Source organism: Acipenser ruthenus, chromosome 2 (assembly GCF_902713425.1).
Source record: "Acipenser ruthenus chromosome 2, fAciRut3.2 maternal haplotype, whole genome shotgun sequence".
Lineage (NCBI taxonomy): Eukaryota > Metazoa > Chordata > Actinopteri > Acipenseriformes > Acipenseridae > Acipenser > Acipenser ruthenus.
This window is the reverse complement of record NC_081190.1, coordinates 32,132,678-32,150,067: the sequence shown is the minus strand read 5'-3', so window position 1 is coordinate 32,150,067 and position 17,390 is coordinate 32,132,678. Positions and strand designations below refer to the sequence as shown.

Here is a 17,390-nt window from a genome sequence, read left to right as displayed (position 1 = left end):
ACACATGTATGTAAATTCGACATTATTTTTAAGCATTGTGAACTATTAAGACGATACCAAACACTGGGGGAAATTGATAAAGCCATTTAATCCAAAATTTCAATTCCATCATTTTTTCTGAAATTTGAATTTTCAATACTTAAAATAAACAACTCAGGAATTTAATCCAAGGGCTTTTAGGTAAGACAAGGTAAAGAATAAAATGAGCCGATGTCGTTTGAGTAAATTGCTTTTCTGAATTTCCCCATGTGTGTATTTTGAAAAAAAATATTTACTGTCATATCCTGTAAATATCCAATAAGACCACATTAATTAATTTTATGGTAAAGACACAATGTTTTATATCGCTTTAATATATATATATATATATATATATATATATATATATATATATATATATATATATATATATATTTATCACACCACATCTCAAAATCAGAAACTATCAACAAAACCTTTACAACATTTAGATACTGCAGACAAACCGGGTATTAGGCTCATTTATATAAAATATCAGAAATCTATTCAATGAAATAAGTTATTACATTTATTTATTCATTACTCCGGGTGATGATCAATGGCGAGTATAAACCACCTTCAGTTCAAAGTTCTCTGAAGTAACATTAGTCAGTCTTTTTGTCAGAAACTTCAGAGGGTCCCTTTGAGGCAGTGCCATTTTGGATTGGACTATCCATCTGAAGAAAATACAGAATTTGTTTTAGAAGGGAAATACAAACATGCTTGTCTGTTAATTTTGAGGGCTGGATATATACTTACCACTGCATAACAATTACTAGATTAATCAATCCCACCTCAGCTAACAGCTGCTAATCAAATTGTACACCGATTTCCACTTTGTTTAGTTTGCCCAAATGTCAATTTTAGTTTTACTACATGGATTATTAGGTCAAAAAAGAAATGCAGCCAAAGAAAACATGCCATTCTCCTAATCATTTACTGCACAAGCATAAGCAACCATTTCTAGCTATAGGACTCCTACAGAACTATAGCATAGGAATATTCACAAAATGTAGTTTTATAAATAAATAAAACTAAACTTAGAATTCTGTGTTCATGAGTGGCCTACAGTACCTTGCTTGTTCCATTGCTTTGTCCATTTGGATGTTCTGTTGCAGCCACAGTTTCCAGTACAGATTTGTTGGGCCATATGCGGCTGATGAAAGGAGAAATGAATGGGTAGATAATTGGCTCCAAGAATTTCTTGTAAATCCAGAGCAGGACTGGAATGACGATGCAGGGAATGCACACCATTGTTCAAACACTTACGGACTGACGCGATTGTGACAGGCAGCTCTGAAAGAAAATGCAAGACAGGGTGAAGATCTAAAATAAGCACAAAGTCAAGGAGAAAAAGAAAATAATGTATAGGGTAGTGCGAGAGAGAAAGAGAGAGCGTGCAAATACTACATGGGACAGTGTGTGAAATGAGAATTTAATGCCCACCCAAGGGTTGGGATGCTAGATATCCAACCATCCCACACCATGGGTAGGCATTCAATTCTCATTTATTACATACTATCACATGCAGTATTTTTTATAATCTCTGGTGAGCAATGTTTTCCTGCAAGAGTTCTAAAGTTCTGTGTTGCTTGTATATTATTTTGTTTAAAATGTAATGGGTCCAAACTGTTTCTCAAATCTGCAACTATACTGATTTTGTGGGGCCACATCAATCCAGTAATCCTGCAGTCGAACCCCAGCAGCCCTTCTCAATGGCCTGTACAATGTTAGTAACAGTAATTGCTATACAGCTTTCATTCATACATTTCCACTGCTGCTGTCATGGTTTTGGGCATCTTGCATTCCGGTTCTGACTAGTTACTCAACTGCTGGCCAGCCATCGGTAAGCCTCATATCTATTGCTTGGCTTGAGAACCACCTTTCCTGTGTGAAAATTATGTTGACGTGCATCACGCAACAAATAACAAAAGATGCATGTATGGGTTGGGTTGGACATATTAATTAATCGTAGTTTTAGGATTCTAGTTTCTATGAAGATAAAACAAAAACAACAATCATATATATCTTTATTTACTGTACCCTAAATTACATAATTTTTTTTTTAAAAGGTACAGGTTGAGTTCAACATACAGTATGTTGTCATGTCCCAGTGCTCATGTGTACTTCACAAACATAATTTTACCTACACTGCTACTAGTATCAGAATGGTTATTTGTTAAAACCAATAGGTGACCACTGAACTCGCACTCTAAGATTAGCACACCATGAAATTAACAAACATTTACAATTTTTAAAACTGGTTTATTACCGTCTATCCAGTTTGATGGAAAAAAAAAAGAAATTACTTAATGTTACATCATCATCGGCGATCACTTGTTACATACACGTTACTCGTTTAGTTACGTAACTCGTGGTATTTAGCCAAAGCACAATAAATATGCTACGCAAGAAACATAACATCTTTATAATTGAGCATGTATTTATTATACATGTTGTTGTGTCTTACCGTAGCTGAAGACGTTATTTGTCCGTTTAAATGGGACAGATTCACTACGCAGTGTACTACTGTCAACTCAGCAGATATATTTGCTTCTCTTCCGGTTCAATGCATGGATCGAAACAGGAAGAACCTGCTAGAAAGACTTGAGTCAGCTGTTAATTTGTAGTTTGTATATTATATAGTTTGGAATTGAATTATTATTACAATTAAACAAAGAAAACAATACACAAGTGACCTACCTGGATTAGTGGTGATATACAACCTTGATTAACTGGACTATCAAAATAACCTTGTTTCATTTCTAATTCTAAAACAATTGTATATATTTATTTATGTTTGTTTCACGTGGAGCTGTTTTCTTTTTTTTTTCTTATGCTCAACAAAACGTAACAATATTAATTGGGAACTAAATCAAATAAACTAAAGATATAATCCCCCCCCCCCCCCCCCCCTTTTTTTTTTTAGTTCAATGGTACCCCTGGCATTGCCTTTGGATTTTAGTTAGTATATAGAAATTACATTCTGGATTCATGTATATTTAGGCAACGTACACATGTGACTAATCTTTTGATTATTTTGGGGAGAATACATTATTCATAAAATTAAACTTTACCTTATTACCTCATTTAAAAAAAAGAAGTGGAGAATTACATCAACACCACCAAGATGCTTAAAAACAAAAAAAGCTAAATCAAATAAACTAAACTAAAGATATAATCTTGGAACAAAAGGAGTGCCTCTAGGAATTGCATCAAAGACTATAGCAAACTCCTTGGCAGTAGTAATTATATATATATATATATATATATATATATATATATATATATATATATATATCTATCCAATTTACCTTAAAAATAGTATTTGAAGTTTTAAAGTCTAGATTAGACCTCCTTGTTCTTGTCTATTACATATTATATCCTAGTTTGTTTTTTGCTTCAGACTTATCACCTTGACTGATTTACCTTCTCATTCTCATTGAGGCTAGTTCCCATAAGAGGAAAGGACCTAGAGGAGTAACGTGACGACAGCGTGGTTTCAATCGAGTGACTGCTGTGATTGGATAGTTTCTCAAATTACTCAAATCCTCGGCTCGTCGTTTAAAGGCCCTGGGGCAGTTATTTCAAAACTTGTAATCTGAATAAAAGTGATCCGGATTCTCTAATCCTATGTTTTGTGATCGAGATTACTTTTGGCGTGGGTAGCTTTAAAAGAACATACACCGCTGGTACAGCAGTCCCTTGGTTAAAACCACACCACTGTCACTCCCCCAGGTCCTTTTCCCTTATGGGAACTAGACTCAACCATTATTTCAGTTTGTATTTGCCTACCTGGACACCATTTTTTTTTTTTTTTTAAATATGGATATTCTCAATGAAAATAATCAGATACCACTACAGAAAACACCAGCAAACACTGGAACAAATACCAGTTTACCACTTCATTTTGCCAGCCTGTTGTAAAATCGAGGAATGGCCACGTGATAATTCATATTGCACTTTCGTAACTTTGTTTAAAGCTTTAGCCGTGTTGTCATAATACTAAAAGAAACTTAATAAATCCAATAACAAACATTTTGATTATAAATATTTCTTAATGTCTTCAGTGACAAAGTGAAACATTTGTCATTGACTATTTTACTATTTCTAAATTTAGCACTACTGCATGTTTGATTTATGGATTATAAACACTATTTTGAATACAGACAGTTAAAGCTTTAAATTAGAAAAATGCTGAGAAGAATTTTAAGGTTAAAATGCACTTGTATCATTCATCACCTTCTTACTGTAAATCAGGACTGGATTTTTCAAACTATTGTACTGGTGTATAATTTCCACCTCTGGGAACATATTACTTAATCTGAAGGACAAAAGTAGGGATATTTAATAACCATCTATTTAAGGGGCATGTGCATTCCCATTTGAGGATTTGTGTGTGTGTAGATGTTGCCCCTTACACTAAAACAAATGTAAGCATGCAAATACTACACTAAGACAAACATTTGTCAAATTACTAAAACATCCCATTGATAACTACAGCTACAGTACGTTTACAAACCCATGTTGTAATTTTTAGTCATGTAGTCTTTGAAGCAAAACATTAAATCAAAGTGGAATATGACATTATATATGCAGCCCTTTCAAATGTGCTGAACACAACTTTTATTTATTTATTTTTAAACTAAAACCAAACATCCACCAGGAACATAAGGGAATCACAGATACGGCCAGTGTTTAAAACAATTTGATAGGGAAACTTATTTTTACCTGACACCACGGGTAATGGAACTTGACAAACCTACAGAAAAATAGCTGTGTACCAACTGTAAAGACACCATCTGAAAATGTGTGGTCTATCAATGACATGGCAAAGGTTAAAACAATATGGCAGTATTGGACAGAAGTCAAAGAATATACCCAAGTACTAAATATTAAGTGAACCCTGGAATTGATCAACTTGAAGTTAGTGGATGTATGTGGCAAGACTCCACCTTGAAGGCATTTCCCGAGTGAAAGAAATCTACTACAGCAGAAGGGAAAAGAAGAAGAAACAAAACAGCAGGTTTTCTACTGGTTACTTGATTTGTTTTTATTTTATGCACTGTGTATGTTATTCCCCTGCACCAATCATCCTGGAAACCTGAAGAGAAAAAGACAATACAATCAGTATAATAAAACCTGCAAAGTAAAACACTTACTTAACTTAGTTTAAAAGCATGAAATAATTCCTGTCAGTTCTTTTTGATTATTGCTCAGTAACACAATTTTATTTTTATGGGTATTCCAAAGGTGTCCTAAGACTTCAACATAGCAACCAAATATCTGGCTTTACTAAAACACGTATACTTTTAACTCAAAAAAGATTCCCCTAGGTAATTACCTTTTCTTCTGAGCAACCTCTACTTCTTTTGGAACAATCTGCTCCTTCTCTGTGAGGATCACCATGGGTACCAAAACACAGCTTTGTTGACCCATACTAGATCACTGGAGAATCCATATAAAGATCCTACAACAAAACAAATGCAAATGTATTAAACAAATAAATAAAATAAAAATAAATAGCTAAACAGAAAGTTAAAATCTTGTATTGGAGTGCAAGAATGTTTTACACCTAAGGTGTTAGCCATTCTAAAGTAGATTATGCAAACCATGGCTGCTCAGAATTCTTAATCTTTTTCATGGAAATTCCAAAGGTATCCTAAGAAAAGTCATCACTGCAACCAGTTTACACTAATCTGATACAATTCTAAAGCTACCACAGTTCAGCAACTCATCTGTAATGTACACCGAGGAAAACATACTTTGATACCCATAAATAAATTGGTAATTTAGTGTTGTTCTCTCCAATAAAGTTTTAGGAAGGGTTCCCATCATAACACAACTGTAGTATAGACTATATTAGAAAGGTTTTGAAAGTACCTTGAGCTCAAAGTTGCTCTCTGCTTTCTCCAACAGGTGGAGCAGGAACTCTGCACACTTCTCTCACCAGTATCCCTGTGTCCAATCCCACTGCTTAGTCTAAACCAGAACAAAATACATACATCAGATATGTAACACTAGTGCACTGCTAAACTATAAAATTGTAAAGTTGCTCAGATCAATAGAGTTGTTTTCATGGTTAATTCCAAAGGTGTCCTAAGATTGTCATCATTGCAACCATTATTTGGCTTTAATAAAACATACACTTAATTAATCCAATGTTCTCCCAAAAATGATTCCCCTAGTTAATTACCTTTTTCTTCTGCTCAACCTCCACTTTTGGAACAATCTGCTCCGTCTCTGCGAGGATCTCCATGGGTCCCAAAAAACAGCTTTGTTGACCCATACTAGATCACTGGAGAAGCCATACCAAGATCCTACAATAAAACAAATGCACATTTAAAAAGAGGCACACACCGAAGGTTCAAATGAACAATCATACAATTGATATCTTGTATTGGAGTGCAAGAATGTTTTACACCTAAGGTGTTAGCCATTCTAAAGTAGATTATGCAAACCATGGCTGCTCAGAATTCTTAATCGTTTTCATGGAAATTCCAAAGGTGTCCTAAGAAAGTCATCACTGCAACCGCAAGTCACCCCAGTGGAGCAAAATTAATTGATATGTTAGATCACACTTATTATTGCTAATCCATTTGACAAGCAAATTCCTTAAAATATGATTTTGAAAAGTACCTGAATTTAGCTTTTGAGCTGCAGGAGCTCTGCACACTTTGACCACAATCCCTGCGTCCTAGCCCACTGTCTAGAGGAAAGAAATAATTTGTGTGAAATAAACAGTTGTGTGGTTTGCGGAGGTTCCTTAGTCAGGTCTCCCCCTCTGTATTAATCTTAGGTTTAATCCCACATCTATAAAACTGTAGTTGCTCAGATCAAAATAGTTTTTTTCATGGTTAATTCCAAAGGTGTCCTAAGATTGTCATCATTGCAACCATTATTTGCACTTCAATCTAATGTGTTGATCACTGTTGCAATATGACATGCAAGTACCCACACTTATGAAGCTGTACCTAACAAGCTCTACAAGAATGGCTTGATCATAAGGTTTAAAATTACAAACTTACTGAATTAAATAGATGGGTAACAAGGTTTTGTATTAAACAATACAATAAAAATAGGACTCTTCTCAGGTTAATTTTATACAATTAAAATAAACTGGTGTGTCAGTATGGTAAATGTTTCTTATTTAAGAAACGCTGCTTCCAACCAACCAAGTGTGTGGGTTTAACTATTATAGTACTACATACATGATACAGAATAACATTCTGAATTAGATGGTAAAGATTATCTTGGGAGTCTTAACTGAGCACACACAGGTGCTGCTGTCACTGGCATTTGAAAACTACATGCTTGGAGGCATTGTGGATGAGCTTGAGTGTCCTGCCGGGTTATGGGTAAGCAAGTAACATTATTGTACTTCTGTTTTGCTCCGAGTGCTCTTGTTTGAAGGCTCTCTGGCAGTGTGAAAGCCCTGCCGGTGCACGGTGCACGTGTGTGTGGGAGTGGGGGGAGTATTAGGTGACAGGGAGGGGGTTAAATTCCTCCCTGCAAAAACATGTGGAGATGTGGCTGGAGCCATCAACCTGGGTATAAATAGGGTGATCACTGGTGTTAGTTTGGAGGTAGTGATGGTGAACGTACAGCGTTTGTTGTTTTGTGATGAATGTAAATAAATACAAGCACGCAACAGCCTAACTGTAGCGTTTCTGGTCCGAGTCTCCTTGCCAAACTTCCCAAAAAAGTTTTAGGAAGGGTTCCCATCATAACACAACTGTAGTATAGACTATATTAGAAAGGTTTTGAAAGTACCTTGAGCTCAAAGTTGCTCTCTGCTTTCTCCAACAGGTGGAGCAGGAACTCTGCACACTTCTCTCACCAGTATCCCTGTGTCCAATCCCACTGCTTAGTCTAAACCAGAACAAAATACATACATCAGATATGTAACACTAGTGCACTGCTAAACTATAAAATTGTAAAGTTGCTCAGATCAATAGAGTTGTTTTCATGGTTAATTCCAAAGGTGTCCTAAGATTGTCATCATTGCAACCATTATTTGGCTTTAATAAAACACATACACTTAATCCAATGTTCTCCCAAAAATGATTCCCCTAGTTAATTACCTTTTTCTTCTGCTCAACCTCCACTTTTGGAACAATCTGCTCCTTCTCTGCGAGGATCTCCATGGGTCCCAAAACACAGCTTTGTTTACCCATACTAGATCAATGAAGAATCCATATCAAGATCCTACAACGAAACAAATGCAAATTTTAAAAAAGACAGAAGGTTCAAATTAGCAATCATACAATTATAACATAAGAACATAATTGATATCTTATATTGGAGTACAATAATAGAAAGGTGTTAGCCGTTCTAAAATACATTATGCAAACCATGGCTGCTCAGAATTCTTAATTGTTTTCATGGAAATTCCAAAGGTGTCCTAAGAAAGTCATCACTGCAACCAGAAGTCACCCCAGTGGAGCAAAATTAATTTTGATATGCCAGATCCCACTTACTGCTAATCCATTTGACATAATTCCTTAAAATATCATTTTAAAAAGTACCTGAATTTAGCTTTTTGTCCAGCATATGGAGCTGCAGGAACTCTGCACACTTTGCCCACCATCCTTGCATCCTCGTCCACTGTCAAGAGGAAAGAAATAATTTGTGTGAAATGAACAGTTGTCTTGTTTGCAGAGGTTCCTTATTCAGGTCTCCCCCTCTGTATTAATCTCAGGTTTAATCATACATCTATAACATTGTAAAGTTGCTCAGATCAAAAAGAGTTGTTTTCATGGTTAATTCCAAAGGTGTCCTAAGATTGTCATCATTGCAACCATTATTTGCTTATAATACACACTTCAATCTAATGTGTTGATAACTGTTGCAATATGACATGCAAGTACCCACACTTATGAAGCTGTACCTATTCATTAACTGGTCTGTAGATGAATACCTACTTGAGCCCCTTTCACACTGGCATGATCTACCTGGCTGGGTCAGAACCTACCCAGACAGGACCTGGTGTCATGCGGGTTGGGTACACGACTTCACATTGCTGGGGGACAGACGCAGGTAAACAATATGCGTATCGATGCCCCAAAAGAGGCTTGTTACTGACACTTCCATCCAAGCTTCTTTGGATTGAACCGTCTGCCCAAATGTTGATTTGAGCAAATGTTTCTTCATCACTGCTGCAATCTGGCTCATGGTGCATCTCTAGCAACAAAAATATGGCTAAACAAAAACCGATATGTTCCTGGTGGACGTGAAACCTTCCCGTAGGCATGGCTGTTTGTTGGATACCCATAAGCAAACAAGCTCTACAAGAATGGCTTTGTTAATAAAATGTTTAAAATTAGTTCCTGGTAAGCAAATAGATGGGTAACAAGGTTTTGTATTAAATACTACAATAAAAACAGGAATCTCTCCTCAGGTTTATTTTATACAATTAAAATAAACTGGTGTCATGTTAAAAAACGCTTTGTCTTCCGTGGGCACGGGCTCCATATTTCCCAGGTTGTAAACATAAAATACAGTGCATAGTGGAATAAATGTCATATTAAGTCCCACAGTCTGTTGCGCTACTAGGAACTGTAACCAAACTATTTTAATAGCTTTTGTAAGTATTAAGCCCGACTAATCATGAAACGGTTCTTCAGTGTGGACAGAGCGGGATTAATTCAAACGTTTGAGTACAGTTCTCGAGATCGGTTATGTAGTGTGGACAGGGCCTTGGAGGCGGTCTTGTGTACGGTATTAAACGCTCTGTAGTGTAGATGCTAACTGTAAAACTGCACTTTTAAGACAGGTTAAAAGCAACTAAAGCCCCTTGGGCACAATCCTGCGTAGTGTGAAACCACATACCTGGGTCTTATCTTGATCCGGGTTGCAGTGACCCACCTCAGGATGTGGGTCGACCCGGGTTGAAAGAGACAAAATGCATGATGGCCGTTCATAAGACAACGAAATAACAAACAGCCACACCAGCACGAAGGTTTAACTTCCGCAAGGAACATTTTATTTCTGTTTAGCCATATTTTTGTTGATTGACACACACCATGAGCAGGGGTGTAGTGGAGCCGGAGCGGGGCGGAGCGGCGCTCCGGCACTTTTTCAATCCATGTTTTTCAATTGCAAATGTTCACATTTATAAATACATATATTTAAAATATTTTCGTGTTCGAATTTTGTCTAAACACTTGTAGTAAGCATTGCCTGCGGCTCTGTGCCAGCTGTGCGAATTTGCGACAGACAGACAGCTAGCTATACGTTTAATAAAGACAAGCTGTCGGCTAAAACATCAAGTAATCTGAAAAACGATGTCACCACAATAAGCAGCACAGTTGCTGCTTTTGATTGGTCCATTATTATGCCATTAAAATATGCTGTCATTCCAGTTTTTTTTTTTAGCAAATCAATTTTGAAAGTGATGTTGCTGACAACCAATCAGAGAAGGAGGCGGTTCGTTCCTTGGCCGTAACTGAGGTGATGATATTAGTAACGGTATTAATAATAATAAAAAACAACTCGCAAATCAAAAATGTCTGGTCTCGGAGGTAGTAAACGAACTCGTCAAGAGACTTTGATACAATATTTTGGCAATAGTAGTAAAAAACAGAAGATCGTTTGTTGTACGGCAGAAGCAGAACCTACAGTGGAACCAGAACCTACAGCAGTTGAAGAAAAAAGCGCGGAGAAACAGCCATGGCCAAACATCTGGAGTTCTGAGGTATGGGAAGAAAAGAAACAACTTTACACTTTCCTTGACTGTGCGGATGGTAATCTGGGCTGTCGTGTTTGTAGACGTGTTTCTGCGCTGTCAGTTTTGAAAAGTCAGGGTGTTTCTCTGTCTTCTGAGTGGAAAAATTACAGTGTTGGGTACAATGGAAAAACTCGAGAGCAACAGCTACGATCTTTGAGAAAAAAGATGGCTGAACACAAGAAATCCAGCGCTCATAACAAGGCCACTGCATTGTTACAGCAGAACACAGAGGACATTATTGGGAAATGTGTTGACAGTGCAAAAAGGCGAGATCACGAAACTACCTGTAAAATATTTTCTACTGCTTACTACCTTGCAAAACAAAATCGACCCTATTCTGATCATCAGGCCTTACTGGAACTGCAAGAAATAAATGGTGTTAATGTGGGAACTGGTCTTCATTCCAGATACAGCGCCACTCAAATTATCAACCACGTTTCTGATGAAATGGTCAAAAAGGCCTGTGAGAGAATAATACACATCGATGGAAAAATTGCTGTGTTAATTGATGAATCAACAGCTCTGAATGGTTCCCCAGCACTTATTGTGCATCTCAAATGCGAGACAGACAAGACACGTGACCCTCACTTCATGTTTTTGGAGTTAGTTGAACTTTTTGATCAGTCAGCTGAGTCCATAGTGTTAGCGCTTACTAAGTGTCTTCAAAAACACGGGTTTGACCATGCATACTTACAGAAGAATCTTGTTGCATTTGCAAGTGACGGTGCAAGTGTAATGCTTGGGAAAAAATCTGGTGTGGCAAAACGAATTTCAGACATGTACCCCAACATTGTTGTCTGGCACTGTCTAAATCACAGACTCGAACTTGCAGTTGCCGATAGTGTTTCTGAGACTACTGGCATGAACCATTTTCATTCTTTCATGGACAAGCTATACTCAGTCTACAGTAGATCAGCACTAAATCAGCAAGAACTCCGAAATTGTGCGAAGGAACTGGATGCTGTCTTGAGGAAAATTGGTCGTGTACTGGATGTGAGATGGGTTTCCAGTTCGTTCAGGACTGTCTCCGCTGTGTGGGAAAGTTTTGAAATTCTGTCGACTCATTTTAAAGCTGCCGTAAGCTCTAAGCGGACTTCTGCTGAAAGAGCGACATACAGCGGTCTACTGAAAAGGCTGTGCTCGCCAGAATTTCTCATTGACCTCGGAGTTATGTACGATGCCTTATACGAACTTTCACTGCTGTCAGAGATTCTCCAGAAACGGACTACTACATTGGTTTATGCAGATAAAATGGCACGTAGAACAGTAAGGATTTTTGAATCCATGAATGAGAATGTAGGTACAAAGACTCTTGAAGCGCAGATAGCTGCCATGGAAGGAACATTTAAATCTACAGTGCTGACGTCGAATCCCAAACATGTAAAAATAAATCATAAACAATTCCTTACCAAACTCGCCAATCATATGAAAGAACGACTTTTTACAACCACTGCATCAAATGAGAAGGTATGTTCATAAACCTTGTACAGATTTTTTTAATTTTAATAGCTAGCCTAATTGTTTGCAATTAACGAGCAGAGGGGGGCGTTAATTTCAGTTTCATGTGTAGTATAAAACTGCAACTGAGAAGTATATACAAATAAATTATAAACATCTGCACTCCTGTCAGTCTCATCGCAGGTGCATAGGCTAATGTAAATATAAGAATAGAAAAACACTCCCGCACAGTATATGTATTCTGCAAAATCTCACTTTTATTATTTACTTTATTTAATCTTACTCAAAACTACAAAACGCATATATATATATATATATATATATATACAGTTAAGGTTTCGAAAATACATTTTAGAAATGCTACCATTAATTTCAAATAGCTTATTCTTTCAGGCTTCTTCCGAGGTGAATTGCCAAAAATATGAAAGTCTTCTTTCTGAGCTCTTGGTCCTGGATCCACACCACTGGCCTGCAGAACTACCCCAGGGTTATGGCGAAAATGAAGTTGAAAGATTGTGTCGGCGCTTTCAGCTAAATGAACGTATTATCAAAAATGCATTTCGAGATTTTAAGGAGAACAACGGAAGAATTCCAGATGATTTAGCTCCACTTATTAACTGCACACGTGTGATCCCGTGCAGTACTGCTGAATGTGAAAGGGGATTCAGCCAAATGAACTTAATTATAACTGATCAGCGTTCCAAAATTTTAATCAAACATGCTTCAGCCTTAATGTTTATCAAGCTTCATGGACCCCCTTTGAGACAGTGGAATCCAAGCCCTTATGTGACCACTTGGTTGCGACACAATCATCGATCCGCAGATGACAGCCGTACACGGGTGGCAGCTCCAATTTCCAGCGACTCCCCTGACGCTCTGTGGCAGTTCCTATAGTTGACTAAAAACAACCTGTGATTGGTAAGTGCAACTTTTAATTTTCTATAGAGAGGGGAGATTTTACAGAAATTTGTTAAGTAAAATATGTGTTATATTATTATTAAAAAAACCCCGATTAAATCGCGTTAAATGGAAAGTGGGCGTAACTGTTAATACCTCGTTAACTATTTAATTGATTCTCATTGGGACCGCTCCGCTACTTTTTTTTTTACCACTACACCACTGACCATGAGCCATATTGCAGCAGAGATGAAGAAACATTTGCTCTGATCAACATTTGGGCCGACAGTTCAATCCAGAGAAGCTTGGATGGAAGCTTCCCTAACAATTTGCTTCCGGGGCACTGATATGGTCATTGTGTACTAGTGCCTGTCACCCAGGTCTACCCTGCTTTATGGAAAGCAATGTGAAATCGCATAGCTGACCCCCATGAAACCGGGTCCTGACCCAGGTAGAGCATGCCAGTGTTAAAGGGGCTTAATACAAATTAAATGCATGCCACAGTGTGTTAATGGTCATAGCATTAGGCAGCTAAATCAACACATCCATGCGGGTTCAGATTCTATCAACTCATGCAAACCATTACTTGCCAGGAGTGATTAAAGGAAATGTGACCTTTTCATTTTTTTAATCTGAGTTTTAATTAAATATCCATTGTTTTCAGTACAATCGATTTATACATTTACCTACCTCACTCCAGCTGATAAATACAAGTCTCTGCGTGGTATTTTTTCGTTTCCCTCTGCTACTCTGGACCAGCGAGCCATTCATCAGACGAAAACACCGATTTCGGGTTCACGAATAGCCGGTTTATTGGAAGGCAGCGCTAGGCAAAAAAGACAAACGTGTTGCTGCCCTGGGCGATACAAAATACAGTACAATTGTATTTAGATAACTTATTGAAATAAAATACAACTTTCTCTGAAAATAAAATGCATATTATATAATGCAATTTATACTTAACATTTTTATATTTAAGCCAGTTTTATAAAACATTTAACAGAACAACTTAATATAAACACAAATAAATGCGAGAACAACGAACCTGTAGCAATCAAATGACTTTAGCCAGCTTCATGTATCGCTCCTTATAGCCTACACAGAAAATGTCAAATAATGAATATACTAACTTTTTTTTTTCATCCCCCACCCCTCCCTTCATTCTAGTAGCTGTAGTTGGGCCAAAGACCAGCAAAACACACTGCAGTCTGCCCATCAGCAAACACGTGGAGAATCCAATCCACAAAAAAATAAACATTCAAAACTCTGTGCACGCATATAAAACTAACACATTAACGTAAATAGTCATTATACAGAAATAAAGTCAGTTTCAATAATGAGTAAACACATTATCGACGTTAAAATAATTTAGTTTGCTAGGGGAAAAAAAGACACGAACCTTACCCGTTCTCAATCGTGTTGTAAATGGGAAGAGATAACCCGGAAGAAATATTATATGCGCTCGGTAGTTGTTGCTCCCCATATAAACCACTAGATGTCAGCAAAGACGACCCTTAGCAATTAGAACATAAGAAAGTTTACAAACGAGAGGAGGCCATTCAGCCCATCTTGCTCGTTTTTTTTGTTAGTAGCTTATTGATCCCAGAATCTCATCAAGCAGCTTCTTGAAGGATCCCAGGTTGTCATCTTCAACAACATTACTGGGGAGTTGGTTCCATACCCTCACAATTCTCTGTGAAAAAAAGTGCCTCCTATTTTCTGTTCTGAATGCCCCTTTATCTAATCTCCATTTGTGACCCCTGGTCCTTGTTTCTTTTTTCAGGTCAAAAAAGTCCCCTGGGTCAACATGGTCTATACCTTTTAGGATTTTGAATGTTTGAATCAGATCGCCGCGTAGTCTTCTTTGTTCAAGACTGAATAGATTCAATTCTTTTAGCCTGTCTGCATATGACATGCCTTTTAAACCCAGGATAATTCTGGTTGCTCTTCTTTGCACTCTTTCTAGAGCAGCAATATCCTTTTTGTTACAAGGTGACCTGAACTGAACACAATATTCTAGGTGAGGTCTTACTAATGCATTGTAATAATACTTTACACTTTTCTCTATTAAATATCATTTGCCACGTGTCTGCCCAGTTCTGAATGCTGTCTAGATCATTTTGAATGACCTTTGCTGCTGCAACAGTGTTTGCCACTCCTCCTATTTATGTGTCGTCTGCAAATTTAACAAGTTTGCTTACTATACCAGAATCTAAATCATTAATGTAGATTAGGAATAGCAGAGGACCTAATACTGATCCTGTGGTACACCAATGGTTACCTCGCTCCATTTTGAGGTTTCTCCTCTAATCAGTACTTTCTGTTTTCTAAATGTTAACCACTCCCTAGTCCATTTGCATGCATTTCCTTGAATCCCTACTGCGTTCAGTTTGAGAATTAATCTTTTATGCGGGCCTTTTGTCAAAAGCTTTCTGGAAATCTAAATAAACCATGTTGTATGCTTTGCAATTATCCATTGTCGATGTTGTATCCTTAAAAAAATCAAGCAGGTTAGTTAGACACGATCTCCCTTTCCTAAAACCATGCTGACTGTCTCCCAGAATACTGTTACCATATAGGTAATTTTCCATTTTGGATCTTATTATAGTTTCCATAAGTTTACATATAATAGAAGTCAGGCTTATTGGTCTGTAGTTACCTGGTTCGGTTATGTCTCCCTTTTTGTGGATCGGTATTACGTTTGCAATTTTCCAGTCTGTCGGTGCAACCCCTGTGTCAAGAGACTGTTACATGATCTTGGTTAGCGGTTTGTAAATAACTCATCCAGCCCAGGGGATTTGTTTATTTTAAGGGCTCCTAGTTCCTTCAACACTTCTGCCTCTGTTATGCTAAAGTTATTGAAAACTGGATAGGAACAGGTCGACATGTGGGGCATGTTGTCTGTGTCCTCCTTTGTAAAAACCTGTGAAAAGTAATCATTTAATATATTTGCTATTTTTTTTTCTTCGTCTATGATTTTGCCATTTGTGTCTCTTAGACATTTAACCTCCTCTTTGAATGTTTTCTTGCTGTTATAATATTGGAAAAACATTTTGGAATTGGTTTTAGCCCCCTTAGCAATATTGATTTCTCTCTCTCTTGGCCTTTCTAACTTCATTTTTTACTTGCGTTTGCAGTTCCAAGTACTCTTTCTGTGTACTTTGTTTTTGGTCCCTTTTGAATGCTCTGTAAAGTGCCTTTTTTAGCTGAATATTTTTTTTAATTAATCTATTAAACCATTTTGGCCATTTTGTTTTAGATTTGTCTACTTTTGGGATGTAATTGTTTTGCACCTCTACATTTTTAAAAAAAACAGCCATCCTTTTTCTGTGGATGTTTGCTCTATTTTACTCCAATCTTCTTCTGTAAGTCTGTTTCATACGTTCATAGTTTGCTTTTCTAAAATTGTAAACCTTAGCTTTAGTCATTACTTTTGGGGTTTTAAAAAACACTTCAAATGAGACCATGTTGTGGTCTGAGTTTGCCAATGGCTCTCTGACCTCTGTTTTAGTTATTCTGTCTTCGTTATTTGAAAAGACATGCCTCCCCTCTAATCGGTGCTTTGACAAATTGCGTTAGGAAGCAGTCATTTGGGTTTTCCCATTTGATATGGGGGAAGTTGAAATTATTATAGCACGTAATAGGATTTTGGTAGAATTCAATTACGGTCAATGATAATTCTCCAAAGAAAATCTAAACACTATCTTGCTAACCGTGGTAGTAAACTAAATTCAAATTTCAACCCACGATTTATGTTAGCGACATTTTCTTTGTAAAAAATTACAGCTTTATACACAAATACTTTTTTTTTTTTTTTTTTTAAATGTAGTCGTCGCCAATTATTTTTACCCCGGTTTTCACCCCAATTTAGCATGCCCAATTATTATCTGTATCCCCGGCTCACCGCTCGCAACCCCCCCGCCGACTCAGGAAACGGAGGCTGGAACACGCGTCCTCCGAAACGTGCTCCTTCCAAGCCGTCATTTTTCGCACTGCAGATCCACAGCAATGCTACCAGACCTATAGTGCCGGAGGACAACACAGATCTGGCGGCTCCGCTGCAGAGCCACAGGCGCCCTATCGGCCACAGGGGTCGCTGATGCGCGGTGAGCCGTGGATTCCCCTGCCGACCTAAGCCCTCCCTACCCGGGCAGCGCTCAGCCAATTGTGCGCCGCCCCCTAGGAACTCCCGGTCACGGTCAGCTGTGACATAGCCTGGATTCGAACCAGCGATCTCCAGGCTATAGGGCACATCCTGCGAGGAGCGCCTTTACTGGATGCGCCACTC

General features: G+C 37.6%; 2 protein-coding genes and 8 non-coding genes across 10 annotated transcripts; 1 reads left to right on the top strand and 9 right to left on the bottom strand.

Annotated features, from left to right (window-relative positions):
• Positions 1-413: 413 nt before the first annotated feature.
• Positions 414-2,845, bottom strand: LOC131699004 (UPF0729 protein C18orf32 homolog). The gene is made up of 3 exons (XM_058994143.1): positions 2,489-2,845; positions 1,093-1,314; positions 414-695 (listed from the first exon to the last, which is right to left on the bottom strand). Exons 2-3 carry the CDS (start codon positions 1,270-1,272, stop codon positions 624-626), a joined length of 252 nt encoding a protein of 83 aa, XP_058850126.1. The 5' UTR covers positions 1,273-1,314; positions 2,489-2,845; the 3' UTR covers positions 414-623.
• A 2,384-nt stretch (positions 2,846-5,229) lies between these two features.
• Positions 5,230-5,296, bottom strand: LOC117421585 (small nucleolar RNA SNORD58). Its single transcript, XR_004547520.3, has one exon. It is a non-coding gene; the product is annotated as a small nucleolar RNA SNORD58 (small nucleolar RNA).
• A 338-nt stretch (positions 5,297-5,634) lies between these two features.
• Positions 5,635-5,702, bottom strand: LOC117421578 (small nucleolar RNA SNORD58). Its single transcript, XR_009310507.1, has one exon. It is a non-coding gene; the product is annotated as a small nucleolar RNA SNORD58 (small nucleolar RNA).
• A 367-nt stretch (positions 5,703-6,069) lies between these two features.
• On the bottom strand, positions 6,070-6,138 carry LOC131705519 (small nucleolar RNA SNORD58). Its single transcript, XR_009310477.1, has one exon. It is a non-coding gene; the product is annotated as a small nucleolar RNA SNORD58 (small nucleolar RNA).
• Positions 6,139-6,483: 345 nt separating this feature from the next.
• LOC117409745 (small nucleolar RNA SNORD58) lies at positions 6,484-6,550 on the bottom strand. Its single transcript, XR_004545587.2, has one exon. It is a non-coding gene; the product is annotated as a small nucleolar RNA SNORD58 (small nucleolar RNA).
• A 294-nt stretch (positions 6,551-6,844) lies between these two features.
• On the bottom strand, positions 6,845-6,913 carry LOC117409748 (small nucleolar RNA SNORD58). The gene has a single exon (XR_004545590.3). It is a non-coding gene; the product is annotated as a small nucleolar RNA SNORD58 (small nucleolar RNA).
• Positions 6,914-7,959: 1,046 nt separating this feature from the next.
• On the bottom strand, positions 7,960-8,028 carry LOC117409750 (small nucleolar RNA SNORD58). The gene has a single exon (XR_004545592.3). It is a non-coding gene; the product is annotated as a small nucleolar RNA SNORD58 (small nucleolar RNA).
• Positions 8,029-8,376: 348 nt separating this feature from the next.
• Positions 8,377-8,443, bottom strand: LOC117409747 (small nucleolar RNA SNORD58). The gene has a single exon (XR_004545589.1). It is a non-coding gene; the product is annotated as a small nucleolar RNA SNORD58 (small nucleolar RNA).
• Positions 8,444-8,748: 305 nt separating this feature from the next.
• On the bottom strand, positions 8,749-8,818 carry LOC117409690 (small nucleolar RNA SNORD58). Its single transcript, XR_004545539.2, has one exon. It is a non-coding gene; the product is annotated as a small nucleolar RNA SNORD58 (small nucleolar RNA).
• Positions 8,819-11,482: 2,664 nt separating this feature from the next.
• Positions 11,483-13,316, top strand: LOC131705042 (E3 SUMO-protein ligase KIAA1586-like). The gene is made up of 2 exons (XM_059007077.1): positions 11,483-12,214; positions 12,599-13,316. The coding sequence occupies exons 1-2, from the start codon at positions 11,483-11,485 to the stop codon at positions 13,097-13,099; spliced, it is 1,233 nt and encodes a 410-aa protein (XP_058863060.1). The 3' UTR covers positions 13,100-13,316.
• The last annotated feature ends 4,074 nt before the right edge of the window (positions 13,317-17,390 follow it).

Bases quoted from the DNA above. Each gene is read 5' to 3' on its own strand.
- LOC131699004 (XM_058994143.1), bottom strand. From the start codon at position 1,272: ATGGTGTGCATTCCCTGCATCGTCATTCCAGTCCTGCTCTGGATTTAC. The intron at 696-1,092 runs GTACTGTAGGCC...TATTTTCTTCAG, and splicing joins AAAGCAATGGAACAAGCAAG to ATGGATAGTCCAATCCAAAA.
- LOC131705042 (XM_059007077.1), top strand. From the start codon at position 11,483: ATGCTTGGGAAAAAATCTGGTGTGGCAAAACGAATTTCAGACATGTAC. The intron at 12,215-12,598 runs GTATGTTCATAA...TTATTCTTTCAG, and splicing joins CCACTGCATCAAATGAGAAG to GCTTCTTCCGAGGTGAATTG.